Source organism: Medicago truncatula, chromosome 8 (genome assembly GCF_003473485.1).
Source record: "Medicago truncatula cultivar Jemalong A17 chromosome 8, MtrunA17r5.0-ANR, whole genome shotgun sequence".
Taxonomy (NCBI): Eukaryota; Viridiplantae; Streptophyta; class Magnoliopsida; order Fabales; family Fabaceae; genus Medicago; species Medicago truncatula.
In genome coordinates, this window is record NC_053049.1 from 36,619,457 (window position 1) to 36,638,695 (window position 19,239).

At 35.8% G+C, this 19,239-nt stretch overlaps 1 protein-coding gene across 1 annotated transcript; it reads left to right on the top strand.

The window, feature by feature from the left end:
- The first annotated feature begins 896 nt into the window (after positions 1 to 896).
- LOC11405197 (uncharacterized) lies at positions 897 to 19,031 on the top strand. Its single transcript, XM_003629543.4, has 24 exons — positions 897 to 1,289; positions 2,828 to 2,937; positions 3,774 to 3,939; positions 4,041 to 4,141; positions 4,258 to 4,330; positions 4,435 to 4,570; positions 4,723 to 4,883; positions 5,141 to 5,265; positions 5,354 to 5,453; positions 6,801 to 6,897; positions 7,536 to 7,587; positions 8,523 to 8,624; positions 8,709 to 8,855; positions 8,989 to 9,151; positions 9,238 to 9,468; positions 9,611 to 9,771; positions 10,716 to 10,844; positions 10,953 to 11,070; positions 11,152 to 11,347; positions 14,156 to 14,267; positions 14,346 to 14,500; positions 15,637 to 17,053; positions 17,410 to 17,604; positions 18,153 to 19,031. Exons 1-24 carry the CDS (start codon positions 1,157 to 1,159, stop codon positions 18,621 to 18,623), a joined length of 4,851 nt encoding a protein of 1,616 aa, XP_003629591.3. The 5' UTR covers positions 897 to 1,156; the 3' UTR covers positions 18,624 to 19,031.
- Positions 19,032 to 19,239: the final 208 nt, after the last annotated feature.

Below are 19,239 nucleotides of genomic sequence, written 5' to 3' on the forward strand. Positions count from 1 at the left end.
ACAATTTTTTTTTTAAAAAAATTAAACACAATTTTAAGCAAAATTGTCATTGATCAAACTAAATAGAGAATTGTTGTTTACACATTTGATAAGGCTGTGCCACACGAGTAAATGACGTTTTTACCCCCTCGGTAGTTAACTGCCGAGGAAAAAAGAAAAAAAAAAAAAAAAAACCTCGGCACTTAAGTGCCGAAGAACTATCAATTTTTTTTGAAAATATTATGCTATGCTTGGAGTATACTAACTTTTAACAAATAGTCCATCAGCATGACAAACAGAAAAACTAAAATTAAACATTTATTAAAATTGATGAGTTATCATTATCATCTTTACATCAACTATTAGTGTAACAGAATACTTGCTAACTTCTCACCAAAAAAAAAAAAAGAATACTTGCTAACTATCAAATAACATTAACTTAACTTTCTTCCTGCACAAAGAAAGACCTCATTGGAAATTTGATGATATTTAAAAATTGGATCAAAAGTACAACATTGTACTATCCAGGGATCTTAGCTGTAGGATAAACATTATGCTATGCCAAGTCAAATTTAGGACAAATTAATATGATGATTCTTGTTGTATATTTTTATGTCTGTTATGACTGTAGGATAAGCATAGCATAATATTTTCAAAAAAAATTGATGAGTTCTTCGGCACTTAAGTGCCGAAGTTTTTTTTTTTTTTTTTTTTCCTCAGCAGTTAACTGTAGCCGAATTTCTAAAACTTCGGCAGTTAACTGCCGAGTAGGTAAAAACGTCATTTACTCGTATGCACAGCCTTATCAAATGTGTAAACAGCAATTCTCAACTAAATATGATTGGGCTTATCACAAACTAAGTCCAATATAGAAATTTCTTACAAACAAAAACTTGAAATTTCCAAAAACTTCGTCTTCATTTCTCATTCCATTCAACTCAACAGAAAATCAAATTCATCGCACTTTCTTCTCTGTTACTCTCTTAGTTCTTCATTTCACTTCGCGATCTCACAATTCTCTTCTCTTTCAACTCCATAACCGAATCATTCTTCTTCGCATCGTCAAAACTGCGTGCAAGATCTGAATTCTGCATTTCGGCTTCATCATTTTGCGATTTTCGCAATTGGATGAAGTTGTAGATTGAGAATTTAGGTTGAAATTGATTAACGTGATTCGATGGAGTGGAGTACGTTGCAGCATCTAGATCTACGCCACATAGGGCGTGGTGTTAGGCCGTTACAGCCTCACGCTGCTTCGTTCCATCCTCATCAAGCTCTTGTTGCTGTTGCCATTGGAACTTACATCGTTGGTGAGAGAAAAATTTCACTCTATTTCTTTTTTAATCTATTGTGTTTTCCATTCAGCGAGTTAAGTTCACTGTGTTATGCTAATTTGAAATTTGATTATGGTAATTGATTCTTCTGGATTGTGCTATTTGTTGCGGTTTTGGAATGTTGCTTAAGCTATTGTTTGAGACTTAATTTATGAAGCATGTGCAGAAAATAAAATAATTTTTCTTTGTTGATTTGATCTGTGTCATTGGAGCTGGTGGTAATTAACTTAATTTATGTTGCTATATTTATATTCATGTAGTTATGAACTATGGTCCTGTTTGGATAAACAACTTATTTGCAGCTTATAACACAAACGGTTATCATGATAAGCCCTTATGGATAAGCAATTTCTACAACAAAAAGATAAAATAAAGTTAAACTGTTTTGTATGAGTTATAAGCTGTTTTCGTAAACTATCTTGGAGAACTTATGAAAAGAGATAAGCCGAAAATGGATTTTGAACAATGCCATTAGCTGTTTTCATAAGTTCAACGATCCAAACAAGATGAATGAATGGAGGGACGTTTGTGGTGTAATATGTGAATATATGATATAAGAGTACTGCTCATTTTACTACACACGACACCACTTTACGATTTGCCTTTATGAGACTAAATGCCATGCATTGAAAAGCTACCAAGAAAGTAAGTTTAGTATTATAGTCAAAGAAATGAGAATATTTGATAGATGAGTAGTAGTCGGCGAAGACAAGATCAGAGTAAAAATAAACATTAGAGAGAAAGTTAGGGTAATACCTATTGTAGAAAATATGGTAAAGTCTGTCTGTAAGGCCTAGCTCAACTGACAGTCCCAATATTGTTAGGCTAAACGTCTTCACCCGGGACCTCGCAGCTGTGTGTGAGTTTCAGATGGTGGACCACTTCATCTACAAAAAAAAAAAAAAACGGTTCTTAAAAATAGTGGTTGTGAGGTGAGGATTGCTCCCACTTATAAACACATTGTCAGACCATCTCTTATCCGATGTGGCACTCTTTAACAACCGTAAAGTCTCGTGTAAAGTGATTTGGGTATGCGCTAAGAAGACCTGTAAAAGCACTGGTTAGGAGGTTAGATTAGACAATGGATAATCCAATAGCTAGAGTTGGAGAGAGACCATGGAAAGTTGTAAGCCAAACCATTAAGAGAGATTTCGATTATAATAGCCAGTCATTGGACATGATCACATGATTCATGATGGCGTTGTTTGATTCATGTAGCCAACTTCATCTATTGAGAAATAGCTTTTGGTTGTTGTTGTAACAGTAGTGAGCTTGTCAACTACTGATAGCATATATTGGTTTAGTAATCTATTTGTTATTTTTTGTGTGAATTTGGTAAGGATTCTTATATGGAACTATAGCAGTATTTCATAAATAAAATAGTTTCACACATTTTCAAATCACTTGAGTTGCTATGTCAAGTGGACTTATCATTGTTGCATGGTGCATTTTGTTGCTTGCTGACTTAATTTGGCACAATTATTTTACTTATTGGTTTGTTTCCATGCATGCAGAATTTGATGCATTAACTGGAAGCAAGATTTCCGCTCTTGACATTGGCGCGCCTGCTGTTCGAATGTCGTACAGTCCAACAAGTGGACACACTGTGATTGCAATCCTCCAGGTTGGCCCTGCTTGAACTTTTCATCATGTAATCTCTTACTATATGTTAAATCCTAAATGCAAGGTTTAAATGAAAAAGTAATAACTATAGAAGGACCTGGTGCTGCAAAAGATTGTGATTCAATCAGAAATATAATTAAAGGGTTGTAGTTTAGTTGTTCTCTTGATGCCCATAAATGATATCCAGAAATGTAATATGTACTTTTTGGCTAGAGATAGTAATATGCAAACAAAACCCCGATGGATGTATTTTTTTTTTTTTTTGAAAACTCGGTATCCGATCCAAGAATCGACTAATCCGAGGGGACCAATCCCACCGCTCACTTGCGGGGGCCCCGTTTAAAGCCAGAGCAAGCTCTGTATGGACTTAGCCCACCGAAATTGGCACCAGAGGGAATCGAACCTGAGACCTCTGGAGGAGCAAACTCCAAGATCCCAAGCCAACCACTAGGCCAACCCCAAATGGGTTCCTGATGGATGTATTATGTGAGATGGTGGGGACAACATTGTGATTTGCTTAAGTGTATTTTTAATTAAGTACAGAAAAAGAAAACCATATAACATTAGGAAGGTATATTATTCACAAAATGCATATAACTTTTCTTTTATTCTTAAATGACTGGCACAGATATTGTTGTTCTGTTGAACTTTTGTGTTGCTTATTTATTTATTTTTGGCTACCCGTTTAGTTTAGGTTGCTTTGTGAATTTCATTGTTAACATTTATTCACTCTGGTACTTGTACTAACGCCCCTTAATATGTTGTTAGTTTGTAACTTTGTATATTTTGATTAGAGCTCTTTTAAAATAACTGCACATGTTGTTCTTACACTTGTAGGACTGTACAATACGTTCTTGTGATTTTGACTTGGAGCAAACTTGTGTTTTGCATTCACCTGAGAAAAAGTCCGAGCAAATTTCTTCTGATACAGAAGTTCATATGGCTTTAACCCCACTCCAACCTGTTGTGTTTTTTGGGTTTCATAAGAGAATGAGTGTTACAGGTTGGTTCTGGTTTATCATGTCTTTAGATTAATGCATTTGTCGTGGTATGATTACTGATGGGCGTGATTTCTGTTCAATATCTGTTTTTCTGTAAATGAAGTTGTTGGAACGGTTGAAGGCGGTCGAACGCCTACCAAAATCAAACCAGACCTGAAGAAGGCTATCGTAAATCTTGCTTGTCATCCTCGACTCCCTGTACTGGTAATGTGTGCAGTATACTTGTGCAGTAATACATGTCTAGTGTCGAGTCTCTTCTGATGTTATGATAATGATACAATAATACTCTAACTGTTGACTTCATTGTTTTCCCATCACAGTATGTTGCTTATGCAGAAGGTTTGATTCGGGCATATAACATTCATACCTATGCTGTTCATTACACACTTCAACGTGAGATTTTCCCACATTATTTTCTTGTTGTTCATATGGTTTATATTTCTAATTTCACTGTCAATCCTATCTGCAGTATTATTTATATTACGTTTTCTATTCAGTTGACAATACCATTAAGCTTATTGGGGCTGGTGCATTTGCATTTCATCCAACTCTGGAGTGGATTTTTGTTGGGGATCGGCAGGGTACACTTCTGGCATGGGATGTATCAACAGAGAGACCAAGTATGATTGGAATGTGAGTGTAGTTACTTATTATCTAGTTTTCCGTATTCCCAACAGACACCTGGTAGTTTTGTAATTTTTTATTTTGCAGTCATCTTTAAAATTTAGGGTTCAGAAAGTTATTTTACATTTAGCAAGATCTGACATTTCTTATTCAAATTTCAGAAAACAAGTTGGCTCACAACCAATAAAATCAGTTGCGTTTCTCCCCACATTGCGTTTACTTGTGACTCTATCTAAGGATGGAAATCTACAAGTTTGGGAAACACGTGTTACAGTTAATCCTAATAGACCTTCTACACAGGCTAGTTTTTTCGAGCCTGCAGGTTAGATATATTGACCCTTTCTGCCTTTACGTCAAATACGTGATTACTACCAGTTGGTATTTTTAGCTTGGTTAAGTAATAAGTATATTATGATCTGTGGATGATTTCTACTGCTGCATTTCCCCCCTCCCTACACTTCGAAAATCTTTTTGTATATACATATGATACACACACCCCAACTGTTGTCTTGCTTCATTCTTTTACTATTATTTTGAGCACTAAAAGTATTTGGCTAATACGTATACATTCTGATGCAGCAATCGAATCAATTGATATCCCTCGCATCCTTTCTCAACAGGGTGGAGAAGCAGTTTATCCATTGCCACGAATTAAAGCAATAGAATTTCATCCAAAATCGAATTTAGCTGCCCTAGTGTTTGCAGTTGCGTGCTACGTTGCATTTTTATGCCTTACTTTTTAGTGGATAATATAATATGGAATATAAATAAACTTGGTGTTTATTTCGACAGAATGTGACAAGTGCTGAAACTTCAAAAAATAAGGCCTCATACAGTAGAGAAGGGAGAAAGCAACTTTTTGCTGTTTTACAAAGTGCAAGGGGATCTTCAGGTGACTGTTTTCATTTATCTAGAAACAAAGTTAAAAGAGTCCTTATAACATGTTTTCTAACAATTTATCTTGGAGAAAGAATCACTCTTCCTCAAAACCTCTTTGGTAACTGCCAAAACACTTCTCGGGGTTCCAAAATAAGATAATCCAAACATGCACATGATGTTTTCTATCTGAATAAGTGCCTTTTGGTTTGAGAAAATACTATGTTTTGAATTTTAATTTTCAATCACTTCTAACTGTAACAATGCCACTTGTTTTAGTTTGTTTCTTATTTCAAAGATTTCTATAGGAAATTGTGAATACAACTTTTTTTGTTATTACTACTTCCTATACAAATCTTTCAAATAGAGGTAAAATAAGATGACATATTTTGTAATTAAAAGTGAAATCAATAAAAATAGGAAACATTTTCTCAAACTAAAGAACCTCTAAACTAACTACTGATTGCGTCTGTTTTTACTTTGGCTGCCATACTTCCATCCATCAACATAGAACATTGTGTTGTATGAAACTTCTTCTGAGCTTCAATGCTTGTTTTCATGGGGTAACTGATTTACCTCTTTGCTCATTGTAGAAAGTTGAAGATAATAGATATACTTTCCCTCCCCCCTATTTTTCGTAATGTTTCATGTCATTCATTGAAAAATATAGGATAAGGATACAATATGTATATAACAAAAGAATACAATTATTATTGTAATTTAAGAAAATTAAAATAAAAACATTTCTCTTAAACATTAATAAATATAAAATTGAATTTGCATATCATTAGCTACTGGACTGTCAATATATTCCTAAGGGCCTAAAAGCCCTCTGGAAAGGCTTAGGTGCCCTCCAGAAGGGCTCCTGAGTCCCAGGCGCGCCCTTCCAGAGGTGCCGCCTTAGCCAGTGTCTAGAAGCATCTAGAACCGGGTAAAAAGACCTAAAGCCCAGATTGGTTGGGGCTTAAGTCACGTGGAAACAAGCCCACAAAGGGCTATAAATACCCCTCTTGGGATCATTCTCAAGGCATCACACAAACAGTCTAAACCCTAGATTCTATTATTGTACTCACTGCAAGTACAGCTACCAAAAACCAAACTCAGTACACAATTTGTACATTGCAAAATATTAAATAAAAGTTTCATATCTTTGTCTTCAAAAAAAGAAGTGACTGGTCTGTATATCTCAGTCTCTGTCTCGGTCATTGTAGTTATGTCTCTAGAAAAAAAGAAGGAATAGAGAAAATGGGTAGTATAGATGGTTAAATATTAGTTGAGTCATATTTGTCTACTTTTGTATACTTTTCTTCTGTTTCCACCCATCTCTTCAATCAGATATGCTGATGGTAAGAGTACTATGCAGCATCTGTTATAAAGGAAAAACTTTCAGCCTTGGGATCATCTGGGGTGTTAGCAGACCATCAGCTTCAAGCTCAACTCCAAGAGCATCATCTAAAAGGGTGAGTTAGAATCTGTAGTTAGATAGAGGAAGAGATATCAGTTACTATTCTATTATCGTGTTTGCATCCATCTAGTTAATTATATAATGGTGTTTAGACTCTAAACCCCTGCTATTCTTGTTCTGATATATTTTTTTTTTTGGTCTTGATTCTGTAGCACTGCCTATTATCTGAAATTGAACATGATACCTATATCTGTTTGTGGGGTTCATTTGCAGCATGTTGCAAGTTAATTATATGATGCTCTTTAGATTCTAAATCCACTGCTATTCTTGTTTTGAGATTTCGTTCTTGATTGTGTAGCACAGCTTATTATCTGAATTTGAACGTGATACCTATATCTGCATATGGGGTTTATTTGCAACACAATATTGTTAAAAGTTTTTGGGGCAGCATCTAATCCTGGGTACTAGGATCATTAGTAACACGGTGTTGGGGTGCTTGGTTCCCAAGGGGTCTGCATTTCATTTTGACGAAACATCTTTAAGTCACTAGTTTGAGATGTGAAACTAAACAGATTCCTCTGTAAATTGTGCTCAATTACTTTCTCCTGCACTTTACTATTTTCAGTACATATGATTTGTGGCATAAAGTGGTTTAAGTTTTTTAATTGTTGATATCTGATCTCTATCTTGCAGCCACAGTAATATTACAATATCAGACATTGCAAGGAAGGCATTTCTTTACAGTGTACGTCTCTTGTTATTGTAGCGAAGCTTATTCTCACATGAAAATCATCCTGTGCTAGTATAAACCTGAATGTCAGATAAAAGAAGAAATGGAACTCAAACCTTACTGCACTTCATTCAATTTCCTAGAAAAGCTTTTGGGAAGTTGCTAGTTATGTCCTTGAGCTATTCTAGCATTCTAGAGTGCGTTTCCGTTTAAAAAAATCTGAATAGAGAAAATAATTTTGTGACGGAAGAAAAGTAAAACCTAGAAAATTCGCAAGAAAGGGGCCTATTTACTTTGAGAAGATGTTCTCTATTTCAATTTCTGTTTTACTTTTAGCCACAAAAATATCACTTTGTTTTTTATTTTTAAATTTTTTACAGGAAAATATCATACTTTTTATTGTATTCACTGTTTCGAATATACACTTTGAAAAGGTGACATTTTTACAGTAAAAGCAAATACCAAGAAAAACATTTTCTCAAACTAAATAGCTTCTGAGAGATTGAATCTCTCTGCATTTCTAACAAAGAAACACCTCCCAATAGTCATATTGAGCCATTCACAGCAGACAATCTGAGAAAATAACATTGTCCCACATGTAGTATAGAGATGGCAAAGTACCTTTGAAAATCCAAGCTTTCCTTTCCAGAAACAGACACCAGAGAACAGCAAAGACAGAGCTGTGCATAGAATTTTAGCTTCTTTACAAACGCCAAAACCTCTAATTTTTTCAAGGAGAAACCAATTCAAGTCCTTTGGACAGACAAAATTCTCTTCCCTTACAATTTATTCCAGAGAAGTTGCAGTAGAACAAAGCTGAAAAAAATGATTTTCATTTTCTATAGTATATCAGCACAAAACATATAAATATAGTAGGATACAGAGCAGTGGAGTGAGAGGTCTTTGCTTTTCAATTGTTTCTGAATGGTACTTTTGCATGAATCTTGTAGCATTTTATGGAAGGCCATATGAAAATCTCTCCAATATCACGCTTGCCCCTCATCACTGTTTTAGATACCAAGCATCATCTGAAGGACTTTCCAGTTTGTGAGGTATGATTGTGGTGACTTTGATTTAAGACATTCGTTTAGATTTTTTTTTTTTTCAATCACCTGACACTGCATATCCTATGCCAGCCATATCATTTGGAGCTAAATTTTTTTAATAAAGCAAACCGAGTTCTTCATTATCCATCCAGGGCGTTCTATATGGATGGATTGAACCTTATGGCACATAGCCTTTCGTCTGGGTCAGATATTATCTACAGGAAGCTCTATAATTCGGTAATGCAGAGCGAATAGTATTTTTGACAAGTTCATGTATTTGTATTTCCATCAAATTTTCATTTTACATAACATAAATATGTTTATCAGTAGCCAACTCAACTGTGTATTATTGTTCATTAATTTTCTATAGATTCCTGGAAATGTGGAGTACCGAGCAAAATATTTGATTCACAGTAAAAAGCAGCGCTTATTTCTTGTAGTTTATGAATTTAGTGGTTCTACAAATGAAGTTGTGCTTTACTGGGAAAATACTGATGTACAGACAGGAAACAGTAAAAGCAGCACAGTAAAAGGTATTTCTTCCCGTAATGCATTTATCTGTTTCTGCTCGATTTAGTTCTTGCATAATGTTTAAATAATTCAAGTAACTATCTTGTAGGTCGAGATGCAGCATTTATTGGTTCCAATGAAAATCAGTTTGCCATACTTGATGAGGACAGGACAGGGTTAGCTCTGTATACTCTGCCAGGAGGGACCTCCCAAGAAGTCAAGGACAATGATAAAGTTTTTGAAGAAAATCAACCTACAGAGACTAATGTTGGTTCAATTCGTGGCCCGACACCATTTATGTTTGAAACTGAAGTTGATCGTATCTTTTCTACGCCATTAGGTGCTTAAATATGTATACACATAATTTAAATTAAAACTTATCTAACATGCCTATCTATCTATCTATCTATCTATCTATCTATCTATTTTCACATTAGTTTATCAACAAAATAAAGTATTGAAAATGCTTTCTCTGGTTGTAGATTCTACTTTGATGTTTGCTTCTCATGGGAACCAAATTGGACTAGTAAAGCTCATTGAAGGGTACCGCTTATCAACTTCAACTGCCAATGGCCATTATATTTCCACCAAAAGTGATGGAAAAAAGTCAATTAAGTTAAAAAGAAATGAGATTGTACTTCAGGTATGACTGTTGAAGTTATGGGTCGTCAGACTTTGAATATCATAATGGTGTAATGTTATTGGTAATGATTTGATACTAGATTCAAAAGAGTAAACACTAGTTCTTAATTATAGGGACAGATTATTTCTAACCTTAATAAAAGGGAATTCAGGAAATAAATCATGACAATAACTAAGTAATTTGGAAACTGATCGTAGGAGATAATTTAAGGTACTCTGAGATTAGAAACTGATTCTACGAGATTAATTAAGATACTCTTAACATATTATCAAATACATTATTAAAATATTAATTTACAAAAAATGAATTTATATGTAATTAAAAAAGATCTTTGAAAATAATTTAAAATTTATATCTCCAAAAAATTTACATCCAATGAAGTTGTAGCTCACCTTTATGCCTGAGTCTCTAAGATGTGTAATCATGTTGCCAAAGATATTATCCTCCAACCTTTTTCACTTTCGTTGGCTTTCTTTTTGTCATGAATCAACTATAGTGATAAGACTGTCTTGAATTTGATATCCGACTTGATTTTTTTTTTCTTGTCTTTTATTATAAAAATTAACATACCAACAACTCAATCTCAAGTCATTCAGAACCAATTTCAGATCTCTTTGAACCAATCTCAAATAAAGTAGACCAAACTAAATAATTTTTCTCTTTGAGCTTTCTGAGGTGATTGTTAAGGTTCTGGAAATAGGAGATAGAAGGGCAATCATTAGCTGTTTTTAATATTTTACATGGAAATTTAATTAAAGTGCAACTTCTGTAGTACATGATGGTTATAATTATTGTACATGATCCTAAGACTTTAATCAGGGTGTTAAGATCTTATTTCCTTCATCCTTTATTTCCTTGGCCAAAAAGACAATGATTATAAGATTCCTTGTTTGTGGAAGTATAGTAAATAACTTCATTCACTAACGCTTCTTCAAATTTGACAGGTGCACTGGCAAGAGACACTACGGGGAAATGTTGCTGGAATTTTAACGACACACAGAGTCCTTATTGTTTCGGCGGCACTCGATGTGCTAGCAGGAACTTCTACAAAGTTTGACAAGGGACTTCCTTTAATATCCTTTGAATTTTTCTTTTCTTTCTGAAGCCAAGGCACCATTTATTCGCATTAAATTTCTTGCATCACATATATTATCTTTTTTGAAATCTTAACTTGAGCTCACTTTAGATCTCTTTTGTGGGTTGGGCCGGCCCTTCTTTTCTCTACTACTGCCGCCGTCAGTATACTTGGTTGGGATGGAAAAGTGAGGCCTGTCCTATCAATCAGTATGCCATATGCAGGTAATTTTCTTTACTGCATACCGATACGTTATTATCTTACCCATCCATTGTCCAGCTTATCTATATGAATTTTTTTTGTAGTCTTGGTTGGGGCTTTGAATGACAGATTGTTGCTCGCTAGCCCTACAGAAATAAATCCCAGACAGAAGAAGGGGGTAGAGATCAAAAGTTGCCTTGTTGGTCTTCTTGAACCAATTCTTATTGGATTTGCCACAATGCAGCTAAGCTTTGAGCAGAAGCTTGATCTGTCAGAAATACTGTACCAAATAACGTCAAGGTTCCCTTTTTTTATACCTTCGAACTTTGACCTCTTTTCTGAAAAATACAATTTTATTTCCGTATAGCTGAAGTTTTTATGCTCATTTTACCCAACAGATGCAATTTGATGTGAATATTACTAGTTTGGTGAACGTTAAGAAAATTCCCAATATGGTGTAAATGAACAGTGTTCAGTGCAGGTCTCATGACTGTATGACACAACTTATGTTAGTATCTTTTCCAAAAATATCTTATCGAATGGCTAAAGGCTTATGACTTAGGTTTGGATCACTATTTTTTGCTCACATAATTTCCTACTAATGCTGTGGCTCTACGCAATAGTTAAGGTAGATTTTCACCCTAATTGAAGTCATGGCTCAAAGCAATGAAGAGTGTGGTTTCTCTGTTTATAATACTTTTTTTAGTTGAAGCTTTCAATCGTTAGAAGAGTTGAGGTGTCATCTACCTATGCCATAAATGAGTAGAGTCAGCTCCAGGGTCTCAATTCTTTTCAGATTGAAAGTGAAACGGCGTGTGTTGCGCTTCCTCTGTTGGTTTGACATGATCCTTGTATTTTTCTGTTCTGACCTTCTCTCAAACTTTGACCCAAGGATAAATCATGTTCTGACCTTGTGAGACATGGCTCACTTTCATTACTCAGACCCATGTATTTTTCTGTTGGTATTATCCATTTTGATATTATCACATGATCCTTTTTGATTGGGGCTTTTTTATGTTGTTTTGTAGTTATGTCCTATGGCCGCAAGTCCTTTTTGCCCATATACTATGATAATCTTGTCTGTCTAATCACGTGCGTAGTTTTAAATTGGAAATATACGCTCGCATAATTCACAAATATATTGTCACCCCTACCACTCCCTGTCACCCCATGCTGTCAACCTGCCAATCCACTTGTAAGTTTCTTGTTAATGTTTTGAAGGTCGTTGATTTAAGTGGGTCTCCTAGGATGCATTGTCAATATATACTAATTTGATTCTATGGAACTGATCTAACCTTGGTGAACTTCAATGCATTCACATGTGAGGCAAAGATAAGGTGTTTTGCCCAATGAACATCCTGAATGGTTTTCCCTGTAGTTCCTGCTTGGTCCATATGGCACTTGCATCACACCCATCAATATATATTGTCACTTAGTGAGGAGCATGGTTTGATGGTGCTTTAAGAAACATTGCTTCATCTACTTTTTTCTTAAATGTTTTGTTAACCTTCTTATCATTATATTATATTGTGCACACGATCCAGGACTACTTTGTCTCTCCTAACCACACACTAATTACTTCATACAAAGCATTGATTTTCCTTATTTGTATATGTTGTGCGGGGGGGATAAGTTTCACCTAGAAATATTCTTGTCAGTAAATAGGAAGCTGCTCATACTTTGTATTTTGTTGTAAACAAATAGCTTGGAAGATGAAGTTGACATGTAGAATTACTTTCAAGGATAGATAATGACAAACACATAGGCATATTGAAGTTCGAAATATAATATAAGTACATCATCGGGTGACTATCCACAATCATTTCAGTTTGTTCCCTCTACGTCTTAATATGTGGGAATACAATCATCATTTTATTGCCCAATATAATACCCCACTTCAACTTTTGTAGACGGACCATTGATTTCAGATTGTTGTCCTACTAGGGGAGTGACTATAATATAGCATACTAATGATGAACAAGGATGATGACGACGAACATACACCACTAAGACAAATAGTGAGAATTAGAGCTGATGCAATTTGAACAGGAGCAGTGGCATGTTAGAACAAGGGGAGGAGGAGGAACCGTAACTTTAGTAAAATAGTATTAAGAAAGGAGCTCCAAACCTAAGTTATGGCATTTGGCCTCCACTTAAATAAAAAATTACTAAACTAGATTCAATTTGTTATTTGTATTTTTAAGCTGTGGACCTGGAACTAAGTTTTGTTATGCAGCCACAGTTTACATCAAACTAGATTCAATTTACGCCATATTTAGATGGAGAAATGGTATTTGAAAAACCATTTTAGTACAACTTTCTCTCTCTTACTCACATTGTATTCTTATTCTCTCTCTCTTCCTTTTTCTCTTTCTATTGTTTTTGACCAATGAAAAGAGAGAACAACAAGGTTGTCCCAAAAGTTGTCTCAAAAGGGTTGTACAAATATCATTACTCATTTAGAAATAATATGCAACTTGCACCAAACTTGTAACATACTTGTTGGAAATTCCACCTTTATTACGATCCGCCCCTAATTGCGACATTTGAGTTGCCTTGTGTTGGCTTTGAGGGGGGTGGATTTAGTCCCACATCGGTTAGATAGGACTCTTGATAAGAGTTTATAAAGAGGAGGCACTCCTCACCTTACAAGCCGGTTTTGTAAGGATGAGTTAGGCCCCAAATTCTACATGGTATCATAGCCTATCCAAGATCTACTGTTTGGATTCTGCATTGCCACGCTTCTGGCCCATTGAGCCCAAGTGTGAGGGGGTGTGTTGGAAATTCCGCCTTTATTGCAATCCGCCCCTAGTCGCCTAATTGCGACATTTGAGTTGCCTTGTGTTGGCTTTGAGGGGGTGGATTTAGTCCCACATTGGTTAGATAGGACTCTTGATAAGAGTTTATAAAGAGGAGGCACTCCTCACCTTACAAGCCGGTTTTGTAAGGATGAGTTAGGCCCCAAATTTCTACAATACTCATTAAATTGTATCTTTTGGGCAAAAAAGCCAATTTTAGGCTTGGAGAGCACTTTTTGTTTTTTGTTTTTAAATTAAATGTATATTGAGACTGATAAGATTGACACATCAAATTTGCATCTGATTGAAGGTTTGACAGTTTGCGGATAACACCAAGGTCTCTAGACATCCTTGCAAAAGGATCTCCGGTTTGTGGAGATTTAGCTGTCTCTTTATCACAATCAGGTCCGCAGTTCACGCAGGTAAGCATTTAAATTCTGTCTTATCAATTTAGCATTGGTCTCTCTGAGCTACTGAACATGATGAAAATCTGATCACAGGTGATGCGAGGTGTCTATGCTGTTAAAGCTCTTCGTTTTTCCACTGCTTTATCTGTTTTGAAAGATGAATTTCTACGTTCCAGAGATTATCCAAGATGTCCTCCCACATCTCATTTGTTTCACCGGTTCAGGCAGTTGGCTTATGCGTGTATCAGGTAGACAAACTTGGAAATTTCAGTATCCATATGATGCTGCTGTTGTACTTATCAGGATTATTGAACTATGTGTTCCTTTTACTACATATCTGCTTAAATAATTTCTTGTTCCAACTTCCAAGGCCTTAAATGTCTATATTAATTAATATTCTTTACTTTTATTTTCTAAGACCAATCATTAGCTAATCTATAAATGTGTTGATATTATATTAGGCAAGAAATAGTAGTTTTTATTTATTAGTTTTTAAATGACTGTGCATAACAATAGATTCATAACTATAATTCGATGGTTGTGACCTATTCTTGGGTGAATTGAGAATGCAACGATATGAGTGAGTGTGCAACCATAGTAAGCTTTCTGCCTACTTCGTTCCACTCTTGTTTCCCCTACCTATACCACAAACTTGGCCTCAATGGTTTGCAGAATGGGGGAGTAAGTAGAGGGAAGTTGCTTTTTATTTCCATTTCTTAGTATTTTTAGCTTTTGAGCTGGAAAGAAATCTCTCCTGAGGAGCATTACTCTGATTATCTGCATTTCTCCTAATTTTTTTCTATTGAAAATACATTCAACTTCATATTTCTACTACAAAATCGAAATCTCTATTTATATTATAAATTTCTGTTCATTTCTCATTTATTGCTTTATTTGTATTTCCATTATGTGAATGATTCTCGGCATGTGCAATGGTTCAAGTTAGCTTTGACAGACTATTTTCTTGTTGGGTTTGTCTAACATGTGCAATGTTGTACATGATAAGACAGCTAAAAGTATTAATTTTTCATTGAAAAACACTAATTATTTATTAAAAAAGTTAAATATTTAATATAAAATACACAAGTTCCAAGACAAACTTACCATTTCATATTTGCACATGATAGAAAAACCCTTTCTTGTTTCTATGTGGATAATCTTATGAAGGCAAAGATCAGTAATAATAATACTATTTTCCCATCATTGGTTTATTGCTCCTCATGTATCAACTGTAATCTATGACATTCATGTATCACCTATAGGGTTGGAACTTGGAGCTCATAGAATTGGTGATTTGTTGTGCGGTTTGTAGTGGTACTTTAGTTATTAGATGCATATTCAAGTTTGAAGTTACTTTTATAATTTAATGTGCCGTAACTTGCAGGTTTGGTCAATTTGATAGTGCAAAAGAAACATTTGAAACCATAGCAGACTATGAAGGCATGCTTGATCTGTTTATATGCCACCTTAATCCCAGCGCCATGCGGCGTCTTGCACAGAAATTGGAAGACGAAGGCCTTGATTCAGAATTGAGGCGGTATTGTGAAAGGATATTACGAATTCGATCTACTGGATGGACACAAGGTATATTTGCCAACTTTGCTGCCGAGAGTATGGTTCCAAAAGGACCTGAATGGGGTGGTGGAAACTGGGAAATTAAAACCCCAACCACTGTGAAGGACATACCTCAGTGGGAACTTGCTGCAGAGGTGACACCATACATGAAGACTGATGATGGTACGGTTCCATCCATTATTGTAGATCATATTGGTGTGTATTTAGGCTCAATTAAAGGAAGGGGTAATATTGTTGAGGTGAGGGAAGATAGTTTGGTCAAGGCCTTCATGCCAGCAGGCAATGACAATAAAGTAAATGGTCTTGAATTATCTTCAGTTAAATCCATATCTAATCAACCGAATGTGGTTGGTAATCCCAAAGGTGATTCATCGATGGGTCTGGAAAGCCTTAACAAACAGCTTGCCAATTCATCTGCTGATGAGCAGGCTAAAGCAGAAGAAGAATTTAAGAAATCTATGTACGGAGCTGCTGATGGTAGCAGTAGTGATGAAGAAGGAGCATCCAAAATTAAAAGAATACACATTAAAATACGAGACAAGCCAATTTCCTCTTCTACTGTGGATGTGAATAAGATTAAAGAAGCCACTAAACAGTTTAAACTTGGTGAAGGCTTACCTCCACCAATGAGGACCAGGTCAAATAGTGGAAGCCAGGATCTTGGCCAGATTTTGTCCCTGCCACCAGCAACTACAGGAATTCCTACTGCTACTGTTTCAACTCCTGTTGACCTTTTTGGTACAGATGCCTCAACTCAACCAGAAATGATTTCACAGCCAACTACTGGGGCTGTAGGTGGGGGAGTTGCAATAGGGCCTATTCCAGAGGATTTCTTTCAGAATACAATTTCTTCTGTTCACGTTGCTGCATCACTGCCTCCTGCTGGAACTTTTCTCTCAAAATTCACTCCAGGGATTCAAACTAGCAATACAACTCCAAATCAAGCTAGTGCGACTGAAGCTGGTTTTGGTCTTCAAGGTGGTGTTTCCAATCAAGCCATTCAACAACCTGTTGTTCCGATGGAGTCTATAGGACTTCCTGATGGTGGTGTCCCACCGCAGTCCATGCCTCAGGCTGTAGTCACACCCCAACCTCAGTTGCAGCCTGCTCAGCCCCAAATTTCTAGCCAGCCTCTTGATCTTAGCGTACTTGGAGTACCAAATTCAGCTGATTCAGGGAAGCTTCCACAAAGTGGTTCTGCACCAGTTTCCGTGCATCCTGGACAGGTATAAATACATACATGTATAGGATTTGCATACAAGTCAAATGGAGTACACATCACTATTTCTTGGTTTGAGGTTTTATAGTTCTAAAACAGTTTTGCGGATTATTTTGTGTGTTGGGAAGAATATAGATGAATGCAGGAATTAGATTTTATGCATTGAGTTGGCATCTACAAGAAACAGAAATACACATTCTTTTCCTGTTTTTCCTATCCATATTCTGTGGTTTCTTGAGAAGTTAGGAAAGTTTGCTGAGAAAAATGTTTCGATTTAGCTATTGCACGTATGAGTAATACATGATACAGTTTTTTCAATGATAATGACACGGCTGCTGAATATAATGGATTTTCTAATGACAGGTTCCCCGTGGTGCTCCAGCTTCTGTATGTTTCAAGACAGGTCTTGCTCACTTGGAACTAAACCATCTTTCAGATGCGTTGTCTTGCTTTGATGAATCTTTTCTTGCATTGGCTAAGGAACAATCTCGTGGAAGTGATATAAAAGCTCAAGCGACAATTTGTGCTCAATATAAAATAGCAGTCACTCTTCTTCGGGTACTACTACGATTCTGTAATTTTAAAGAACATAGATAAAATTGAAATCTTGGCCAATAATAATAATAATAAATAGTAATGAATATAAATTAGACACATGAGCTGTTGTTTCTCTAGGCCATAAGCATGTAGTATCACAGAAACTGTATCAAAATGTCCTCTGTGATGTCAACCTCTGTTGCATGTTGCAAGGGATGTCGACTAATTCCTAAAATAGACAGAACAACTCAACTACTTTTTAGTCCATATGAGTATATGAAGAAAATACGTCATATTTCCTTGTTAATATGGCACACCCAGCCTCCTTTTTTTGTTTTTTTTTTCATTTCATTTGAGAAGTTATCATCCATGAACACTGGATTCTAGTTTGGGTCTAAGCTTCAAAGTTGGAAACAGCCATTAATCACACTAGATTGAGATGAAATTATTTTTTATGCATGGCGGTCAGACATGGAAAGTTTCTATGTTAGACATGAACCTCCATAATTGTTTTCACTTTTGAGTTTAGTAATACATTGGATTACTGAAAATATCTTTTGTTATTGCAGGAAATAGGACGTCTGCAGAGAGTCCATGGCCCAAGTGCAATCAGTGCAAAAGATGAGATGGCAAGACTTTCGCGTCATCTCGGTTCATTGCCTCTTCTTGCTAAGCACAGAATAAATTGCATTCGAACTGCCATCAAAAGAAATATGGAGGTTCAAAATTATGCATATTCAAAACAAATGCTAGAACTACTACTGTCGAAAGCACCTTCAAACAAGCAGGAGGAATTTAGGAGCCTGGTTGACCTGTGTGTTCAGAGGGGTTTGACTAACAAGTCCATTGATCCCTTGGAAGATCCCTCGCAGTTCTGTTCTGCCACTTTAAGCAGACTGTCTACCATTGGATATGATGTATGTGATCTCTGTGGGGCCAAGTTTTCTGCCGTGACTGCACCTGGATGCATCGTCTGTGGAATGGGAAGCATCAAAAGATCTGATGCTATTGCAGCATCAGTTCCTTCACCATTTGGTTGAGCCTCCAAGATGTATAACAATACTTGCTGTAACGTGTGTCACCTAGTGAAGTTGTTGTAAAGAACTACATTCTAGAGAAATATACAAGGGAGTGGGAAACAGAATTCTTGCACCAAATCTTGATTATAGGTTTCTCCGTTGAGATTGTGATGTTTCCTCGGCTTTTTCCCTCCACTCCCGACGATGAATTTTGTGATTACATAATATGTCGTTTTCTTTTGATTGTAATTATGTTGTACATCTGCGAAGATGGAAATATGAATATGAAGTTACTGTGCGAGATTGTATATCTGTAAGGGTTTATTTTGAAGACTTGTGTGCATGCTTTATATTTGAGTTTTCTTTGGTATGAATATACTACCAAGTGTCTGTGTTCCCTTTATGTATCTTTATCATCTGATTTAACAAGCTCTTCTGTATTTTATTTTCTGCAAAATTGATCATATTAAGTGCAAGATCGTTGAACAGAAATGGTGTGTACGCTCTGAAATACAATATGAAATTCCTTTACGAATTTTGTAAAATCTTCAACCTAATTAAATTCAAGAACATAGACATAAGCAATAACTCACATAGCCTCTGAAATACAATACAGAATTTTGTGGTGAAAACCTCA